This window comes from Microtus oregoni, unplaced genomic scaffold (assembly GCF_018167655.1).
Source record: "Microtus oregoni isolate MIOR12 unplaced genomic scaffold, Mior012 000016F_ref0000370, whole genome shotgun sequence".
Taxonomy (NCBI): Eukaryota; Metazoa; Chordata; class Mammalia; order Rodentia; family Cricetidae; genus Microtus; species Microtus oregoni.
The window spans coordinates 4,742,951-4,761,380 of NW_024543075.1; the positions used below are offsets into that span (position 1 = coordinate 4,742,951).

The 18,430-nt window shown below is 40.7% G+C and overlaps 1 protein-coding gene across 1 annotated transcript; it reads left to right on the forward strand.

Moving 5' to 3' along the window:
• The first annotated feature begins 14,432 nt into the window (after window positions 1–14,432).
• On the forward strand, window positions 14,433–15,350 carry LOC121457957 (olfactory receptor 13G1-like). The gene has a single exon (XM_041667051.1). The coding sequence runs from the start codon at window positions 14,433–14,435 to the stop codon at window positions 15,348–15,350; it is 918 nt and encodes a 305-aa protein (XP_041522985.1).
• The last annotated feature ends 3,080 nt before the right edge of the window (window positions 15,351–18,430 follow it).

Consider the following 18,430-nt stretch of genomic DNA (forward strand, 5'->3'; position numbering starts at 1 on the left):
AGTTAAGCATGGCTTTTGGTAGCTACAAATTTTTTTTCTAGATGGGCTTGTGGTGAGCAAGGCACTGCAGGGTGTGGTAAAAACTGTGCAGCTTCTTTTTTTTAAAAAAAAAAGAAGAAGAAGAGTGGCTTTCTGGTTCACCAGCATGAATAGCTCCAACTGGAGGTCCAGCTATGGAGCATTTGAATGAGGTTTGTGAGCAACATGCTATGGCTTGCTTGGTAGCAACATGGACCAGCTCTGTGCCTAGAAATGGGGCACTGTGCATGGCTCTCTGAAGCAGGGAGAAGCTCTACAATCCTGGACTGTGTGGAGAAAGCAAAAAGTACCGTGTATACCCTAGTAATGCCACAGCTTAAGTTTTAAGAAGCTCTTAGTATTTTAAGAAGCACTCCTGGACAGTAAAGAATTACAGATGCACAATAGGACAGATTCAGACATAAAAGTACTCTAAATGGGTCATACTGTTGGATAAATGTACATAGGCTTGGGAGAGAAAAGAAAAAATATAAAGAGTTATAAAAAATTGTTAAAAAATAAAGGTCTTTAAAGAGACAGAGTACAGGCAGTCATAATAGAGTAAAAAATAATAAGCCACATAGAGATGGAATGTACACAGACAGTCTGGGTTATGTATCTTATTGTGTTTTCTTTTAATTTTTTGACTGTGAAGGAGCTAAGTACAGAGAGACATTTCATTGTATGGGCTGTTAAGCCAAACCAGCATGTATATTATAAAGGTATCTTGACTTCAAAATTTGAGTCTAAGGATATGTTGCTTTGGAAAAGAGGTTCTTCTTCCATACTACTATGATTTGATGGACCAAGACCTCCTGAGACGTTACCTTGAACACCCCTCAAAAAATTACTTTGTCCAACTCCTGAGTGAGATGAACCTAGCACACAGGATATACTATAAAAGACCTGATTAACAGCACCCCCACTCAACAGAAAGTAGTCTACAGTACTACACCAAAATTCCCAAATACTGTTTATAAATATTTATTTATATTTAAAGGGGGATATGCTGTAGAGATGGATACTTTGCATATTAAAGATCTTGGTTTATTGATACAAATTTAAGGTCAATTTTGTTAAATGTATATTTCTGCTCTTGATTTAGATATTGTGCTTGTGCAGCGCATTTGAAAATGATGATTTTTCAGGCTTCCTGATTTATGAAAGAGTCTACGAGACATTTTGCAGGACACAGAAAAAATCGACTGAACTGTCTTTGAAATTTCTTGCTTTACGGAAGAGTCTGCTGGATACTATGGGCCTGTAGGCCAAAGATGGATACCCCAACGGTACAGAGGAACTTTGGGTGACTGTCCAGACAGCGAGATGTCTCTGTCATTTCTAGAGTTTTGGAAGTTGTTTATTTCTTGTTTACTTAGGTAATATTATATCCTTCTGGAGTCTTTGATGGAATTGAAGAATGGATAGTTATAGTTTTCCTTAGTTATGATAAAAGATAAAATAGATATAAATATTGTAACTGTAATTCTTGCTTTATAACTGTTTTGTTATATGTAATTTTACTATGTTAAAGTTAAAGCCTTTCTTTTTTGTTTAAACAGAAAAGGGGGAAATGATGTGGGAGTCTTCTGTTTGTGTTGATTTCATTGGTTAAATAAAGAAGCTGCCTTGGCCCTTTAATAGGACAGAAAATTAGGTAGGCAGAGTAAACAGAACAGAATGCTGGGAGAAAGAAGCCGAGTCAGGCAGTTGTCATGATTCTCCCACCCGAGACAGACACAGGTTAAGATCTTTCCTGGTAAGCTACCTCATGGTGCTACACTCATTAATAAAAATGGGTAATTAATATGTGAGAGTTAGCTCGTAAGAGGCTAGAGCTAATGGGCCAAGCAGTGTTTAAAAGAATACAATTTGTGTGCTGTTATTTCAGGTAAAGCTAGCTGGGTGGCAGGGTGTATAAATAAGAAATATAGGTTAATAGATAATCATCTATAATAGTCATGTTAGTTAGGTTTTCTAGATATATAGAGATATATTTCAGTTAGATAGGTATTCTTCAAATCTTTCAAAATATGGCATTTAAATGTTTAAGAACTTAGGACTTTTCATGGTAGTGAGACACATCAGGACCTGGCAGCACCAATTACTTCAAAGAGAAGATGGGCATCGAAGAGGCTCCTTATGGAGTTTGTTAGCCATTTGGGGAAGAAACTGGTCTTGCCTGGACTGCTTCATGGTATGCTGGAAAAATTGGACCTGAAGAACCCACAGAGAAATGACTGCTAAACTTGACTAAAGGTGAGATGGTCCTTCAAGGTTCCTGTTTCCTGAAAGATACTGCTAGATATTTTTCAGTACTCAGAAGAAAGCAACTGGTGGACTTTGTCATTACAAGGCAGAATAAAAGACTGCTGGATACTATGGGCCTGTAGGCTGAAGATGGATGCCCCAACATTATAGAAGAACTTTGGATAACTGTTTAGGCAGCAAGATGTCTCTGTCAATTCTAGAGTTTTGGAAGTTGCTTGCAATGCACTTCTAGTTTATATAGGTAATATATTCTTCTGGAGTCTTTGATGGATTTGAAGAATTTATAGTTATAGTTTTCCTTAGATATGATAAAAGAAAAAGTAGACATAAATATTGTAGCTGTAGTTTATGCTTGATACTTGTCTTACTATATGTAATTTTACTATGTTGAAGTTAAAACCTTCCTTTTCATTTAAACAGAAATGGGGAAATGATGTGGAAGGTCCTTTTGTTTACGTGTTGTTTTTATTGGTTAATGAATAAAAGAACTGCCTTGGCCTGTTGACAGGGAAGAACATAGATAGGCAAGGAAAACTAAATGGAAGGCTGGGAAGAAGAAGGCAGAGTTAGAGAGAAGCCATGAAGCCGCCACCAGAGACAGATGTGCTGAACCCTTGCAAGTAGGCCACAAGCCTCATGGTAAAATATAAAATAATGGAGATGGATTAATTCTAGATGTAAGAACTAGCTAGCAATATGCTTAAGTAATTGTCCAGGCAGTACTTTAAATAATACAGTTTCTGTGTGATTACTTCAGGTCTACGCTAGCTGTGCAGCCAGGAACCAACAAACGGCTTCCTTTAACACAGTGATAGCATTTTGAAAGAACTCTAGACTTACAGAGGAGATGACAAAGTTCTACACACTTTATCTAGTCTCTTCCCATCCCTTTATGTCATCCACAGACACCTATAAAACCCTCTATCTGGGACCTACAGGGCCACAACAGGCTAGGACTGGGTAGGTATTTATCATTCTTCTTCCTGTCCCTCATTCCAAACTCTCCAGTCTCATTACAAGCTCTATAGCAGCTTGGTTGAAGGGGTCTCTCCTCCCATTCCCCACCTAACCTTAGGGGACATCATTAAGCCTTGGAGTGAACCCAGTTGTTCTTCCTGTAAACCCTCTCATCTGTCTTCCTCTGTTCCTAGCCCATCCCCATTCCTTCATGTCAAATTCTAGGTTCTAGAAATGCTTTTGACTAGACTCCCAGTAGTCACACCTGGTAGGGATTCTGATTGGTGAGCCACACAATCCTTCCTGCCCTCCATTATGATCTTTCCATTCTTGGGCATTTTATTTGTATTTTAATAAAAAAAAATGTTTGCCTGAAGATCAGAAAGTAAAACAGCCTCACTGGTCACCCTTACAGAGCAGATAGTGGTAACACACACATTTAATCCCAATTAAATCAAGACCAGGTGAACAATTTAACTAAACCTATAACCTGCAAGGAAAGAGAAACAGTCATCAAAAGCATTTCAACCAAAAACCCCCAGGGCTGAATAGTTTCAGTGTAGAATTCTACCATATAGTTAATTTCCTATACTCCTTAAATTGTACCTTATAATAGAAACATAAGGAACATTGCCAACCTCTTTTTATGAGGCTACAAATATTCTGATACTGAAAATGCACAGTCTCAACCAAGAAGAACTATAGATTAATATCATCTTATGAAAATAGATGCAAAATACTCGATAAAATACTGGCAAACCAATCCAAGAGCACATAAAAAAAATCATTCACCATGATCAAGTCAGCTTCATTCCAAAGATGCAGGGAAGGTTCAACATACTAAACTTTATCAGTGAAATCCACCATATAAATAAACTGAAAGAAAAACAGGTTATGATCCTCTCATTAGATACTGAAAAACTATCCAACAAGATCCAACACCTCTTCATGATAAAAGGTCTTGGGGAGATAAGGGATAAAAGAAACATATCTAAATACAATAAAAGCAATATACAGCAAGCTGACAATCAACATCAAATTAAATGGAGAGAAACTCATTCCACTAAAATCAGAAACAAGACAAGGTTGTCCACTCTTTCCATGTCCATTTCACATAATTCTTGAAGTTCTGGCTAGAGCAATAAGAAAATGAAAGGAGATCAAGGGACTTCAGATTGGAAAAGAAGAATTTCAATTTTAGCTATTTGCAGATAAGTTAGTATACATAAGTGACCCCCAAAATTCTACTAGGGAACTCATACAGCTGACGAATACCCTCAGTAATGTGGTAGAATATAAAATCAATTCAAAAAAAAATCAGTAGACGTACTCCATACAAACAATAAAGAAGGTGAAAAAGAAATCAGAGAAACATCACCCTTCACAATAGACAATGCTAGCAAAAATATCTTGGGGTAGCACTAACCAAAGAAGTGAAAGACCTGTTTAACAGGAACATTGAGTCTTTGAAGAAAGAAATTGAAGAAGATACCAGAAAATGGAAAGATCTCCCATGCTCTTGGATAGGAAGAATGAACATAATGAAAAATGGCAATCCTACTAAAAGCAATCTATAAATTCAATGCAATCCATATCAAAATACAACACAATTCTCCACAGTCCTTGAAAGAACATTCTTCAACTTCATATGGAAAAACAAAAAAACCGGGATAACCAAAACAGTATTGTACAAAAAGGAACTTCTGAAGGCATTACCATCCCTGACATCAAGCTCTATTACAGAGCTACAGTAATAAAAACTGCTTGATATTGGCATAAAAACAGACAGGTTGACCAATGAAATTGAATCAAAGACTCGGATATTAATCCACATACCTATGAACACCTGATTTTTGACAAAAGAGCTAAAATTACACAATGGAAAAAAGAAAGCATCTTCAACAAATGGTGCTGGCAAAACTGGATATTAACATGTACAAAAATGAAATAGATTCATATCTATCCCCATGCACAAAACCCAAGTACAAATGGATTAAAGACCCCAATATAAATCTGACCACACTGAATCTGATAGAAGAGAAAATGGGGAGCCAGGCGGTGGTGGCGCATGCCTTTAATCCCAGCACTTGGGAGGCAGAGACAGGCGGATCTCTGTGAGTTCGAGGCCAGCCTGGTCTACAAGAGCTAGTTCCAGGACAAGAACCAAAAACTATGGAGAAACCCTGTCTCGAAAAATCACAAAAAAAAAGGAGAAAGTGGGAAGTACCCTGCAATACATGGGCACAGGAGACTAATTCCTACATAAAACACCAGTAGCACAGATACTGAGAGCAACAATAAATAAATGGAACTTCCTGAGACTGAGAAGTTTCTATAAAGTGAAGGACACAGTCATTAAGACAAAAAGGCAACATATTGAATGGGAGAAGAACTTCACCAACAAAAAAACAAAGGTCTGATTTCCAAAATACATAAAGAACTCAAAAAATTAGACATTAAAATTCTGAAAACCCAATTAAAAATGGGGTACTGAACTGAAGAGAGAATTCTCAACAGAAGAATTTCAAATGGCCAAAAGATACTTAAGGACATGTTCAACTTCCTTAGCTATCAGGAAAATGCAAATCAAAACAACTTTAAGATACCATCTTACACCTGTCAGAATGGCTAAAAATCAAAAACACCAATGATAGCTTATGCTGGAGAGGATGTGGAGTAAGGGGAACACTCATCCATTGCTGGTGGGAAAGCAAACTTGTGCAACCATTTTGGAAATCAGTGTGGCAGTTTCTCAAATAATTGGGAGTCAACCTACCTCAGGATCCAGCAATACCACTCTTGGGAATATACTCCAAAAGCATTTGTTCAACTATGTTCATAGTAACATTATTTGTAATAGCCAGAACCTGGAAACAACCTAGATATCCCTTAATGCAGAATGGATAAAGAAAGTGTGGAATATATACACATTAGAGTACTACTCAGCGGTAAAAAACAATGACGTCTTGAATTTTGCATGCAAATGGATGGAAATAGAAAACACTATCCTGAGTGAGATTACCCAGGTCCAAAAATATGAATATGGTATGTACTCACTCATTAGTGGATTCTAGCCATAAGCAAAGGACATTGAGCCTACAGTTCATGACCTGGAGAAGCTAAGTAATAAGGTGAACCCAAAGAAAAACATATATAGATCCTTCTGGAAATTAAAAGTAGATAAGATTGCAGGGAAAAAGTTGGGGCATGGGGGTGGTACTGGGTGGGGGAAGGTGAGAGGGGAAGAAAGAGGAGAGAAGAGGAGGGTTGGGGAGAACTTTGGGGAGTGGGATGTTTGAGATGAAGGATGGATATGGGAGAAGAAAAGGAGATATCTTAATTGAGGGAGCCATTTTGGGGTTGGCAAGAGGCTTGGCTCTGGAGGGGTTTCCAGGAGTCTACAGGGATGGCCCCAGCTAGGACCCTGGGTAGTAGAGGAGAGGTGCCTGAACTGGCCTTGTATTTTAGTCAGACTGATGACTATCTTGAATATCACCACAGAACCTTTGTCCCATGACAGATGGAGATAGAGGCAGAGACCCACATCAGAGCACCAGACTGAACTCCCAAGGTCCAGTTGAAGAGCAGAAGGAGGGAGAATATGAGCAAGGAAGTCAGAATCACCAGGGGTTGATCCACCCACTGAGAAAGTGTGCCTGAGCTAATGGGAGCTCACCAAATCCAGCTGGACTGGGACATAACGAGCATGAGATCAAACTGGACCCTCTGAATGTGGCTGACAATTTGGGCAGACTGAGGAGCCAATGATAATGGCACTGGGATTTGTCTCTATTGAGTGTACTGACATTTAGGGATCCTATTCTATTTGGATGCATATCTTCCTAAGCCTGGATGTAGGGGGGAGGGCCTTGGACTTCCCACAGGGCAGGGTACCTTGCCCTCTCTCAAAGCTTGAGAGGGAAGGAGGGAAGGTGTGTGGGGGAGTGGGAGGGAAATGGGAAGAGGGGAGGAAGTAGAAATTTTGATTGGTGTTATTTATAAAGTAATAAAAAATTTAATTAAAGAAGAACAATGAAAATAGAACTAGATTTTTAACTTGCATGAAACTCAACTCTACATGAAATAAGGACCTCAATGCTAGGCCAGATACACTGATAGAATGAAAGTGGAGATAGTCTAGAACTCCTTAGCACAAGAAAAGACTTTCTGGACAGGACACCAATAGAATAGTTAGTACAGCAATTAATAAATTGGTCCACATGAAACCTAAAATCCTCTTTAAGGCAAAGGCACCATCATTTGTGAAAATGGATGCTTAAAAGAAATCCCACACTAGCTCAGAATTGAGAAATAGATGGTTATTTATTTAGGGGTAAACTCACAAATCAGAATTCTCTGCTTGAACAGAGAACAGAGATTGAATCTAGCAATCCAAAAGAGCAGCCATGGAATAAGGGGCAGACACAGGCTCTGCATCAGCATATATAATAAAAGAGGCTATGCCCCAGTAGGTAGGTCACCACAAGCTGTACAACTTCCTACAGCAATCATTCAGTCTAAGTGACAGGCTACAGAATGGAAATAGATCCAATAGAAGGATAATATCTAATACCACTGGACATCAAGAAAATAAAAACCTAGTCTAAAAATATGCAAAACTAAACAAAGAGTTCTCAAAAGATGAATCACAAATGGCTCAGAAGCATTTCAAGACATTTTCAACACCCTTAGTCTTCAAAAAATACAAATCTAAACTACTTGAGTATTTCATGTTACACCAGTAAGAAGAGGCAAGATAAGTAAAAGAAATGATAGCTCATGCTGGAGAGTATATGAGTCAAGGGGAGCAGCTTACCCATTGCTGGTGGGGCTGCAAACTTCATTGTACAACCACTATGAAATCAGTGTGGTGGTTCCTCAGGAATCTGGGAATAGATCTACTTAAGACCCAGCTATACCACTTCCGGGCATATCCCCAAAGGACACTAAATCTTACTACAGAGACACTTGCTAATCTATGTTAATTTCTGTCCTATTCATAATGTCAAAATTGGAAACAACCTAGAATGTGTCAACAGTTGAGTGAGTACAGAAAATGTGGAATATTTACATAATGGAAAAATACTCAGTTGTTAAAAATGAAATCATGATATTCACAGATCAATGGAAGAAGTTATTAAAAATTCTTCCTAGGTAAGGTAACCCAGACCTCAAAGGACAACATGGTATTCACTTGCATGTGAGTCTTAGATGTTAAGTGTTTGATAAGAAGACTACAATCTATATAACCACAGAGGTTAGGTATAGAGTAAGGTATTAGCAGGAGGAAAGGAAAGGGAAATAGAATAGAGTGATGAATGGAGAGGAGGGGGAAAGACTGGAACGAGATGATCAAATAAAAAAAGGAATGGAAGTCAGGTAAGGGAGGGAATACAAGGAGGGACAGATATTTTTAAAGACACTTGATGGGTCATATTGAAGCCTGCAACAATAGAAGTTTCTCAAAATACATACATATGAGATAGAAATCTAAAAGGAATCACTAAAAAAGTAGGAGAGACAAAGCACCAACTTGTCCTCTCTTGTCACCAAGTGAAGCCTCCAGTGCCAGGAGTGTGTTACACCAATTGTGTTGTTGTCTGTAGGAACCCCGTGGAAACTCCAAAACAAGGGTATTGCTATGGGTATTATTTGCTCTCCACAAACTGATAGCATGACCCTATTGCTGAAGACAATACCTACATAAATCTTTGTAAATAAAAAATTCAAACCTATGCCTTCCTAGTGCCTCACCTCTACTGACTTGTGTTCAGGTACTGGAAGGTACACTGCATGCTACCAGAGGAGAAATGTAAACACCAACCAAGCTACAAATCCTTCCATTTATAATGGTGACCTATGTGAATGATAGGTTGGTACAATAGTGGCACAAACATTGTGGGAGTAACCAATTACTATCTGAATGGACTTAAGGTTCACTCTGAGAACAAGAAGCCAAGAATCTGCTACTAGATAGATCAAGAATGTAAGGGAAATGCAAACACTACTGTTCTGCTAAAATTGACTCCTAATGATGTTGTTATGCTCATATATTAGTGCATAGCTCAGCCATCAGCAGAGAAGCTTACTCCTGCAGGTGAGGGGAGTTAATAAAGACATTCATAACTGGAAAATATACAAAGAGGGAGAGACCTTGGAATAATCTGTCATAACTACTATGTTTCCGTGAACTCCCTTCCCTCAGGTTCAGGAAGCTATACCACAAAGAGAGCAGAAAGTTTGAAAGAGCAGGTAGAAATGGAACACACCAAGGAAACAAGGCCTTTTAGGCACCAGGGCTGATACATGTACATACTCATAGAGGGTGTAGCAGCATGTATGTACAAGTCTAAACACTGAGAGGGGAAGTCGACACAAACCCCCATCATAGCATGGAAGCTATCTCCAAGTGACAACCTGTCATAATAGAAAGACTAGTTTTCTCCGATCAAGACTCACTCAGTTTACAAACCACACTTAAGGATAGAACTATGCCCAGCAGTAGATAGCCAAGACAAAACAAATTCAATGGTATTTTGGAGGCATTTTTCACATGTTTCTCTTGCTATTCCTTAACCTTAAAATCTTGGCTTATACTTTATATTTTCTAATTTTGTTGTTTTATGGATTTTCTGTGTGTGTGAATATGTGTGTTTCTGAGTTGTCTGTGTGTGTTTCTTGTGCATCTTTCTTTTCTAATGAGAGAGAAAAAAAGAATATGGATTCGGGTTGAATTGGGAGGTGAGGAAAATCTGAAAGGATGGAAACTATGGAGAATATACTATAAGAAAGAAATCTGTTTCAGTTATAAGGGGGAACTAAATAATAGTTTATGAGACCAATGACAAATTTTGAAAATGGTGAGTATTTAAAAAGAAAACAGTAAGTGTTACTGGAAATTTTCAGGGTCTGGGTGAAGCCATCATGCTATATAGGGAAAGTTGGGGTCCCTTCTTGAGTTACAAGTCTTATTAATACCTTGACTTAAGAACCAACTCCCAGGTAAGTACAAGGACAACTTAGAGCTGAAAAAACTAGGGTTCAGCAAGCTGTAAATCTTGCAGCTGCCCAGAAGAAAAGAATGGAAAAGGGAAGGTGGGATGGAACCATTCTGTTTGAAATAAAACAACCAGACAACCATGGAGGTCAGCCATGTGACACGGAGAGAAGCTTTGAAAAACAGTTACAAAGCCTAAAGTGTTAGCAAATTCAACAACAACTACTACTACTACTACTACTACTACTACTACTACTACTACTACTACAACAACCAGGTCAAGTAACTGCAAACCTGCAACTAACTACCTTAGAGTAAAATAAAGCAGAAAGGGAGGTCACAAACAACAACAACAAAATCCATGAAAGAAGGTAAGACTGAAGGAAGGTTTGTGCTGTGGCAGCAGGCAGCCACATGGTGGGCAGCAGAGCTTGAGAGAGAGAGAGAGGAGAGAGAGAGAGAGAGAGAGAGAGAGAGAGAGAGCCTGAAAGTGTTGTCAGGGAGTTTAAGAATCTTCATGCTCTGTCCAGTACCTAAGAGAAGAAGACACAAGGAAAGCAGAAGGCATAGTTCTGACCCTCAGAGTCAGGACTCAGAAAGGCAGCAGACCTAGTCAAGCCTCAGGGCAGCTCCTATGGAACGTGCTAGGGGGACAAAGTCCAAGGACAACAAGTATATTATCTTAAGGTGAACCCACCTTTCTAACAGTGACCCACCCCCACCATCCCAAATCCAGGCTGGTCTGGACCTGTCGAAGTAGATTAACACTCAAGGGAGGCCACAAGGGCATGTCTCTATCTAGAGGTAGATTTCACTTTCACTATTATAGCAGGCTTTGTTTGGACTGTGGATTTGAAACCAACTCCCAATCACTTCCTTGGGTGGTGGCGGTACATCCTGGGCACAGAGAGCTAGGGAGAAGAGGGCAGCCTGATATCTGATTCATCTCCTTCTTACATGGATTAAAGTCAACTCTGAACACTTCATCTCCTGTCTTCTCTCTCATTAACACAACCATGTCGTGAAAAGCCAGTGCCCAAATCGTTTCCTCCAAGTAGAATGGTCAGAGATTGTTCAATGAAAGGAGAAGGTTATGGCTTGAATACAAAAATTTCCCCATGGGCCTATGCATTGGGGTCTTGTAACCAGATGATGGGCTTTTGTGAGTGCTTAGATTCTGATAATCCCTCTTTGTCTCAACATACAATGACAAGGCATTGGGGATTGAAGTCCTAGCTTCGATCACAGCTACAGGAAGAGCTGAGAACTTGGAAGCAATGGCTAGAGCTCATGCAGCACCAATGCAGCCTTGCCCATACTGTGCTGGTCATGCCCCATGTTGGTTTGTAGAGTGTGGAGGACCCTGTTGAGGCAAGCTCAGCACTGTTCCCTGGGGTTGCTTTGGGAGCTGCTCAGGGTCATGACCAACAAATTGCAATTGAGCACATAAATGACTGGACACAGGCTGGAATTGTGAGTACTGGGGCACAGAGTTCAACGTATTCATGTCTGTAATTGTTGGTAATGTGGAGAATGTGGAGGAGGTAGAAACAGCAAAGGGCTGGGGAAATAATGGACTAATTCACCAGTCAAACTACTATAAGCAGTTCAGTGAGATGTGATTGTGCCCATGAAACCAAAAAGAAGACAATGAAGGCATGAATTCTAATACTGATGTAAAATAAGTTTATGTCAACATCTAGTCCCAACCTGAAAAGGTGCTGTGGCCAAAACCATAATGTCCACTCAAGGACGGTAGTTTGCTATGGTCAAAGAAGAACCAAATAGCCATGTTGCAACATAAAATGGTTTGGGTCCCTGAAAAGTCACAGAAGTCACATGACCTTTACGGGGATAGGGCAGTCTCCTAGACACAGATCAACACTAGTACTGCACGATTTGCTAAGGGCGGGATGACTTCAAGTCCAGGAAGACATGTTATTGTGCATGGGTGAAGTTTGTTCTTGTTCGATGGGTGAAGAACAGAATTGTGACAGCTGCACCAGCCTGAGGACATTATCCACTTAGAGCAGATAAAGCTGATTGTGACCAGTCACAGTCTGTGTCAGAGGACATCCAGTAGAGCTGGGAACGTGTCTGCCCTTGGGCTCTTCAGTGCTTCTACCTAGAATGAAGAACTCTTTGAGATGGAACAGATTGTGGTTTGGGAAGAAAATTGGCTCAAGGCACAAACATCTCATCTGCCTGAGTGTTCCCTTTGGCCTCTGCTGTCACTGGTGATGTTGGCAGACAGCAAGTCCCTGGGTAGAGGGCAGAGACCAGGTCACGGGTCCTACCAAGTGTGTGCTGTATTGTCTGAGAGGCTTGGTCATCTCCCCAGCCAGTCCTGCTCAAGAAGCCCATGTGGTTCTGCCTAATTGGTCCCTTAGGGTCTGATTTCTCCCTGTGAGCACTTGTCTGTTCTCTTAAAGAAAATGCAAGGCTTCTGGTCCTCACACAGACATCCTAATGTCCTCTCTTTACTTAGAGTTGCACCATATACTCTTTAAAAGTTTTAAATTTAATCTGATTCTATTTACTAATGAATCTGGATAGTTAACGTCCCTTTTGTGTGTGCATTTGTGGGTATGTGTGTGAGTTTTTGTGTATGTCTATGTGTGTCTGTCTATCTGCTGCTAAGAAGCAAGTTTCTGGAGAGGACGTCTGGGAAGATTCATGCTATAGGCTTACCACGTGAGTTTTATACTAATTGTTAGTGTGTTCAAATATTAATTGCAAGGTTTTTGTAATATGGGTGGGTTATTGAGTTTTCCTGTGTGATCCAGGATTATGAGATCTCACTTTAGCTCCCATTTTCAAGAAACTTCTGTAAGCAGCTGAAAAAAAAAATGAACTTGGGCAAATCATAGCATAATTTCTTCTCAGAGCCTGTCTGTTTCTCTTTCATCTCTGTCTCTCTTTTCTGTTCTTTCTTTTCTTGTCTTGGTACCTCTATGTCTTTCCCCCATCTCTGTGTCTTTCTTTGCTTTTATATGTCTCAATCTCTTCCGCACATGTGTGTGTATGTGTGCATGCGTGTGTGTGTGTGGGTTTCTGTCTCTCCTCCTTGCCTCAGTGTCTTTATGCACTTGGACTTACATTGCCATCTTCCCATTTCTATCCTTTCTATCCCCACCTTTTTTTCTTTCTTTCCTGTACCCCTTTCTCAGAACTCGAGTTGAACTACATAGCATCTCCGGAGCCAGGAAGCATGTTCCACAGGTGATGTGGTCTGCTACCTTCTGGTCACCACTGCAGGAACACAGCCTTGTGAAATTAATTTAGCTCTCAGACATTGTCCAAGACACAGGAGAGTTGAGGTCTAAGTTCAAATCACTAAAATGTTTATTATAACTCTGAATGTATAAATGTGCATGAAAATAACAATGTCCTTTAAAAATGAATATAGTCTAGTTGATTATTTCCAAACATAAACTTTGTCTCAGTACACCTGCGATAGTTTATGAGAAGCTGTATAGCCTGTTCTTACCTCATCACTTGGAAGTTGGCCCTTACGCACTCAGGTGTACTCTCTTTATAGCTTCTCTAAATTCAGGGGCAGTTTTAACTCTGAGGCTACATGGGTATAGAGGTGAGACAGGGCTTAGTCATGCTTGGAGCCCTGTTTTAGTGCCATAATTTAAAGCCTTGATTCCCAGCTTCAATGACAAACAGATAAATGGTTGTGATTTGTATAGGTGAGGGCACTGGTCACCCTTGAAGACCGTGGTTGATGGTGTTTTGTATGTCCAAGTGAGGGACACTTGCCATCTTCCTCATTCCTTCCCACTCTCGCACACTCTCTAAGGCCTTGAATAGAAGGAACCCACAGATATCCCTGTGGCCAGGACACGGAGATCTCCACCCCTGGAGTGTTCCTGGCCATGATCCATGGTCCCTGAAGTCTGGGGAAAGATCTCTACCAATGGAGAAATACCCTGGGTCCCCGAGGTTCATGAGTGGTCACAGAGGTCTCCTAGAAGTCCCACACCTAGAACCATGCGTACTACACTGGGTGGCACATTGTTCTGTTCTTACCATAGGTAGTCTGCAATTTAGTGGATTTCAACACACCTGGGGTGGGTCATTATAAAAAAACTGATACCAGAGCATGTATTTCCTCTTTAGACATGGTCAGAGCTGCCACAGAAAACCCACTGCTCCTGGATCCTGAGGCCTCCCCAACTTTATGATGAATGGGACACTGGTCTCCGAGTTCCTCATCCTGGGATTCTCAGAGATGCCTCATCTTCAGGTACCACTTTTCCTCAGCTTCCTTTGTCTCTACATGGCTGCAGTCTCAGGAAACCTGCTCATTATGGTGACAATCAGTGCCAGCCCAAACCTACACACCCCCATGTACTTCTTCCTGGTCAACCTGGCTATGGTGGACATCCTCTGCACCTCTACGATCCTACCCAAGCTACTGGACAGCATGGTTGGGCAGAGGACCATCTCTTATGGGGGCTGCATGACCCAGCTCTTCTTCTTCACATGGTCACTGGGGGCAGAGCTTCTGCTCTTCTCAGCAATGGCTTATGACCGCTTTGTGGCCATCTGTTGCCCCCTGCACTATAGTGCCTGGATGGGCCCTAGGGTGTGTGTGTTCCTGGCTGGACTTGTCTGGGCCATCAGCCTGACTAACACTAGTGTGAACTCAAGCCTGGTGCTGCGTCTACCCTTCTGCAGCTCCAACGTGATAGAGCACTTCTTTTGTGAGATTCCCCCACTGCTGAAGCTCTCCTGTGCTCCAACACAACTGAACGAAGCCATGGCCTTTGCTGCAGATGTGTTTCTGGCCGTAGGGAACTTCTCTGTGATCATCCTCTCCTATGGCTGTATTGTGGCCAGCATCCTGAAGATTCGCTCTGCTGAGGGCAAGCAGCGTGCCTTTTCCACCTGCTCTGCCCACCTCATCGTGGTGAGCATGTACTACTCCACCGTCATCTACACGTACATCCGCCCTTCCTCCAGCTACTCACTGAACAAGGACAAGGTCGTGTCTGTCATCTACACCTCTGTGGCACCCACCTTGAACCCCCTCATTTACACTCTGAGGAACAAGGATGTCAAAGTTGCCCTTAGGAGACTTCTGTCCTGCTGCTGAGTCTTTGCTGGCCCTGCTGCCTTCCTCTCTGCCACACTGGGTGATTGCAGGTTTGGTAGAGGTCCCTTTTCCTTCTCCTGTGGACATACCCTGCCAAGCCATAAGGGACAAACTTCAACTGCTGCACTTGACAGAGGAGAAGACCTGGAACCTCCATGTGGCACCTGCAGGACCACACATTACCCCTGAGCCAGGAGCTCTAGGTAGACAGTGCTTCGTGTACCTGTTCTCTTTTAACCCCAAAGGCTACTCAGCCTTGGTTGTGGCTGGCATGTAAGTAGGGGACCCCAGAATGTAAAGGGGCTTGAAGATTTTAGGACGTTTTCATCATGTAAGTTAATTCTCTAAAACATTATTTCTACTTTTTAGTACCTTTGACAGAGACTTGGTGGGGCAGGCTTTTACCATGCTGTGGGCATGCTGTGGCAGTGTGTGATGAGATGACCCCTGCCTTTGCCTTCCATCCTGTCCGGTGTGAACCACCAATGCCAGTCAGCAGCTTCCCTGCCAACGCTGGCTCTCACCCTGAGGGTGTCAGCAGCACACAGTGCTGGCAGCAGGAGGTTTCTTGAACCAGAGCCTCATCATTTCCATTTCCACTGTGGAGTGATGTAGCAGGGCTGGTGAATGCTTTGGAGTCTGTTGGTTTGGAGGCTGTAGGTAGAAAGGGAACTAGGAAAGGGAGCATAGTCAGAGCCTGCTGACTTCTTGGAATAAATCCAGAGATCTTTGATGCCTTACTTCTAGCTTCGGCTGTTACCATGGTCATGGACTAACTCTGGTGACATTTTGACCTCTCTGTTTCCTCCTGGTTGACCTGAAGTTCATGCAAATGGTTAGTTTCTATTTCTCCTTTAAATACCAGTTTAATTCAAAAGATAATTTTTGTATTTTTTGAAAGTTTATTTAAAAGCTCATATATGTGTATAGTATTTTTTATCATTTCCCCTCATCCTCTCAATCCTTTCTATTCCTTCCTACTTCCTTTCAACTTTATGGCCTCTTTTTCCTTATTATTATCATTATCACACATATATAAATAAATATGTAAGTAAAACCTTTTGAGCACTCATGCTTCTGATATTTATACATGTGTAGAGCTTATCAATTCATACTAGATAACCAATTATGGGCCTAGTCCATGGGGAAGACTGACTCTTGCTCCAAGCAGTCATTAATCGTCTATAACTCCACAGATCTCCACTATCGTTGTTAGCATGCCTACCAGTCCTGTCATTGTTCAGGTCTTGATTAAGTAATCATATTCCTGAGGTTTGGTAAATACATCTTCCCGATATAGATGACACAATGTTGCAGTAGATATCTTGATCCTCTGGGACATAATTCTTCCACTTTCTCTTCTTTGATGTTCTTCTAGACTTAGATGTGTAGTTGTGTAATAAATGTATCCATTAGGACTAAGCAGTTATAGACAGTTGTAGATTTCTGAATTGGTCCCTGTCTGCTGCAAAAAGAAACTTTGATGAGGGATGGGAGCCACAGAAATCTGTGGGTATAGGGATAAGTATGAAGGATACAGTTAGAGGTTACACTGGTTTGGGAAAACAGTAATAAGGTCTACTCTAGTGTATCTGACCTGTCCAGCCACAGGCAGTTGTCTAGGTTCATAATACCAGGCATACTGAGTGGATCTTACGTCCAATTAGACAGTTACTGCCAACGTAAGTGCTTCTGTTTTACCTTTAGGGAAAACTTGTCATGCTGCTCAATGCTGTGATTCGTAGGTACCACACTGGGAAAGATACTGATTGATTTTCTTTCTTGGAAGCCTATATCTCAATTCTGGTACTATGAAAGTTCATCCTCAGGGAGGAGGCTTCTGGGTGAAATGTAATTGGACCCCTCTAAATTCTGTGTCTGAAGTGTATGTCTTCAGCAATAAGGACTTACCCTTAAATTCTAGGAAGCCACCCAGGACATCAATAATACCTTATAGTTGTTTTGGGAGATACTTGGACTACTCTGCCAACAACCCAAAAGTAGGTTTCTCATGCATGGTACTGTGGTTTTTGTTACATAGTCATTTGTTTTGGGAGGACATTAACATCGCAAGTGGTATAACCTCATTTCAACTATATATAAGACATATGGTTCCAAACATCCTAAGTGCTAATTATCCCTCCTTGCTGCCTTTAACTCTATAATACTATCCATCCCTACTGCCCAGTTAAAGACTACCCCAATTTTGTTTATTCTCTCATGAAGACTATGGACTTTTATTAGCAAAACAATGTCTTGTTCTTCTTATTTCTGCTCTTGGCACAGGGTAGGCAACCAGCAAGCATCAAGGGACTGCCACAACAAGCAAAGAATATAATGATTATTTTCATCAGTTAGATCATTACACATAAATTTGGAAGAGCCATTCAGATAATTGATAATGCAGATATGTATTTTACCTTTTAAAGTTTATGTACTTTCAGAGCAAAGGGACCAGACACCAATGCAATGGATGGTCCAGGTGCTCCATCATCCAAAACAGCTTTAAGTCTACTAATTGAGATGATATAACATCACAGAATACTCCAGTCAAGACTTCACAGGTATCCTGATTTTCTCAAGGTTTCCTCAAAGATTACGAGCACCCCAATTAACAGGAAGTAGTCTTAAAAACTATTCCCACAGTCCCCCAAAAATGGGTTATGGATATTTATTACCATTTAAGGGGTTTTTGGTACAAGTTGTTATTGGTAATGTCAGGAAAAAAGTTAAACAAAGGAGATTGGGTTCAAGGATCTCTTTCTGAAAGGAAAGTGGAGGGAAACCTAAATAATAGGATAAAAAAAGTAGACTATTGAATCTACTGTTAAGTCAAAAAAGCAACTATTAGTCTTAAATATTTTACATTGGTATGAATTTTTGAATATTTATACAAATGTAAAGTTAATTTTGTTATCCTGTATGTATGTTTCTACTCTTTTTTGGGTATGTTGTGCCTATGCATCTCATTTAAAAAGTGTGATGTATAATTAAGAAGTACAGATTAATAATCATCTATAATAGTCAAACTTATAGTCATGTTAAGTATGTATTCAAGGCCATATAATGATATACTTAGA